This window comes from Chenopodium album, chromosome 3 (genome assembly GCF_948465745.1).
Source record: "Chenopodium album chromosome 3, dcCheAlbu1.1, whole genome shotgun sequence".
Taxonomy (NCBI): Eukaryota; Viridiplantae; Streptophyta; class Magnoliopsida; order Caryophyllales; family Amaranthaceae; genus Chenopodium; species Chenopodium album.
In genome coordinates, this window is record NC_137836.1 from 40,658,415 (window position 1) to 40,660,626 (window position 2,212).

General features: G+C 36.8%; 1 protein-coding gene across 1 annotated transcript; it reads right to left on the reverse strand.

Annotated features, from left to right (window-relative positions):
• Nucleotides 1–650: 650 nt before the first annotated feature.
• LOC145625044 (uncharacterized) lies at nucleotides 651–1,390 on the reverse strand. The gene is made up of 4 exons (XM_081678126.1): nucleotides 1,355–1,390; nucleotides 1,180–1,272; nucleotides 955–1,059; nucleotides 651–854 (listed from the first exon to the last, which is right to left on the reverse strand). The coding sequence occupies exons 2-4, from the start codon at nucleotides 1,267–1,269 to the stop codon at nucleotides 651–653; spliced, it is 399 nt and encodes a 132-aa protein (XP_081534252.1). The 5' UTR covers nucleotides 1,270–1,272; nucleotides 1,355–1,390.
• Nucleotides 1,391–2,212: the final 822 nt, after the last annotated feature.

Genomic DNA, 2,212 nt, shown 5'->3' on the forward strand with positions numbered 1-2,212 from the left:
TTCCAGAACTTGATTCTGAAGAGCTGCAATTCAGAACTGAATTCTGAAGATCAGCTCTGCATTCAGTTCTGAGTTCAGTTCTTGAATTCAGCTCTAGATTCATTTATGAATTCAGTTCTGAAATTGTTGAGGGCTTTCCTCCAAAAAGTGGCTCTAAATGTTACTTAATTCAATCTTTACAGCAAGCAGCGGGGGAGCTTTACAGCAAGTAGCAGGGGAGCAGGGCAGACATGCAGTATAAAAGCAGCAGGGGAGCAGGACAAGCAGTAGCAGGGGAGCAGGACACACACACACACACACACACACATACACACACACACACACACACACACACACACACACACACACACATCACAAGCAAGCATTCACACAAGCTCTTACTTTCACACACATAAAGAGAAATGTGACTTTGTTACCTGATGTTTTGCCTTTCCTAAGATTTCAGATGCTTTGTTTAGAAGACCCGGAGATGCATTCCCTTGATGAACTGCACCTGCAATCTGAGAAAATTGTCCAACAAGCGCTTTAAGAAGAAGATTGTTGTGTCCGACCTCGTCTTTCAGCTTTTCATTTTCTTGAGATAGTGTATCATTTTTTTTGTGCAAAGCATTTACTTCTTCTTTAACACTATCCATCACAATAGTCCTCTTTTAAACTTTTCCATAGCCTTCCTTCCTTAACACACCACGTACTCCGTAAATGTCCCCCTTTTTAACCCCTAGTCTGTAACCCACCGGACGATTGGGAATCTCATTGCCATACATAGTTTGCTGAAATGCTTCATCTTCGAGCTCTTGTTCAGACATCTTAGCGTGCACCATCCTCAACTCTTCAACCTTAGCTTTAACATCATCCTATACCAACATTTAGGAGTAATGTAAGACCACAAATAACACAAAATCACACCACAAAATCTACACAAAATGATTCCAGAAATCTGTCACAAAACCATACCACAAAATCTTGAGTGACTGTGTCAGGAAGAAATTTTCCGTCTTTACCCGCATGGGTTTTAATCCACAGCGCTAACAAGCTCATTTTTTGTCCATGTTCATCTTCCTATAAATAATAAGGCAAAACAAGCATTAAATATCTGTACAATAGTATATAACGCATATAACTTGGCTTTGCTCTTACTAATATCCTAAGTAAATATAAAATGACATATATATTCCATACATAATCAGCTTGTTGGTTTGCAAAACTTTTAGAGCCAGATGTATGAATCTGATTTTGACAAGCTCGTGCCTTTTTACCGCATGCTGACATAGTCTGCAATCACATTTCCCGATGTTTTAGTTAGAGATTAAATAACGTTTAATAGAGTAAACAATAAGGTAAATATTGTCCTTACTTTCCCGTAATCCGAATCCCAATATTTTACCAACTTAACCCAATTACTACTGGTAATTCCATGTGGCACATTATTACAAATATCATCCAATTTCTTCTCTAGTGGCTTGTAATGAATCGGTTTCAGAGAATATTTGAACTGCCTCCTACATTTATTGGCACGCTTGAGAGCTTGGTTGTCATATTCCACACCAGGAGGAATCACAAAACGGTCCTTCAGTAAAAATAATTAGTTAAAAATATAAATCAGTAAGTAATCTATTAGAAGTAAGAGACCGTCTAAGTATGTGTATTTAGGCAATGACAAGGGATGTCTTAGGGATGAATATACTTACTCTTATGTCTTTAATTATTTTCCCTTTAAAATGCTTGTCGATTGCTTTCCAATCTTTTTCCCCAACTGGACAATGTGACTCCATCTTCGCAATCATACTAATGAATTTAACCAAAATATGTCCACCCTTCCTAATTGGCTGGCATAAATCATTGAATTCGACATAGTACTGGACGCCGTTATTACTCCATACGTTAATTGGCAGAATAATACCACTTACTAATGTAGTATTACCCTTGGCATCTAAATAAAATAACAAGATTAAGTTAAAAGAAATAATCAGTGAAGTGGACAATATGTTCTAACAGAAAAGCAGATTAAAATTTTTTTTAGAAAAAATCTACAAAATAACCCAACACTGTAACCAATGAATTTTGCAAATACACATACACAAGCTGCAATTCAGTTCTGATGTTCAGAGCTGAAATCAAAACTGATATCCAGAACTGAATTCAGATTTGAATTTCAGTTCTGATTTCAGTTCTAGAATTCATTTCTGATGTTCAGAGCTGAAATCAAAACTGA

Bases quoted from the DNA above. Each gene is read 5' to 3' on its own strand.
- LOC145625044 (XM_081678126.1), bottom strand. From the start codon at position 1,269: ATGTCAGCATGCGGTAAAAAGGCACGAGCTTGTCAAAATCAGATTCAT. The intron at 1,060-1,179 runs GTATGGAATATA...TATTATTTATAG, and splicing joins CAAACCAACAAGCTGATTAT to GAAGATGAACATGGACAAAA. The intron at 855-954 runs GTATGGTTTTGT...ATGTTGGTATAG, and splicing joins CAGTCACTCAAGATTTTGTG to GATGATGTTAAAGCTAAGGT.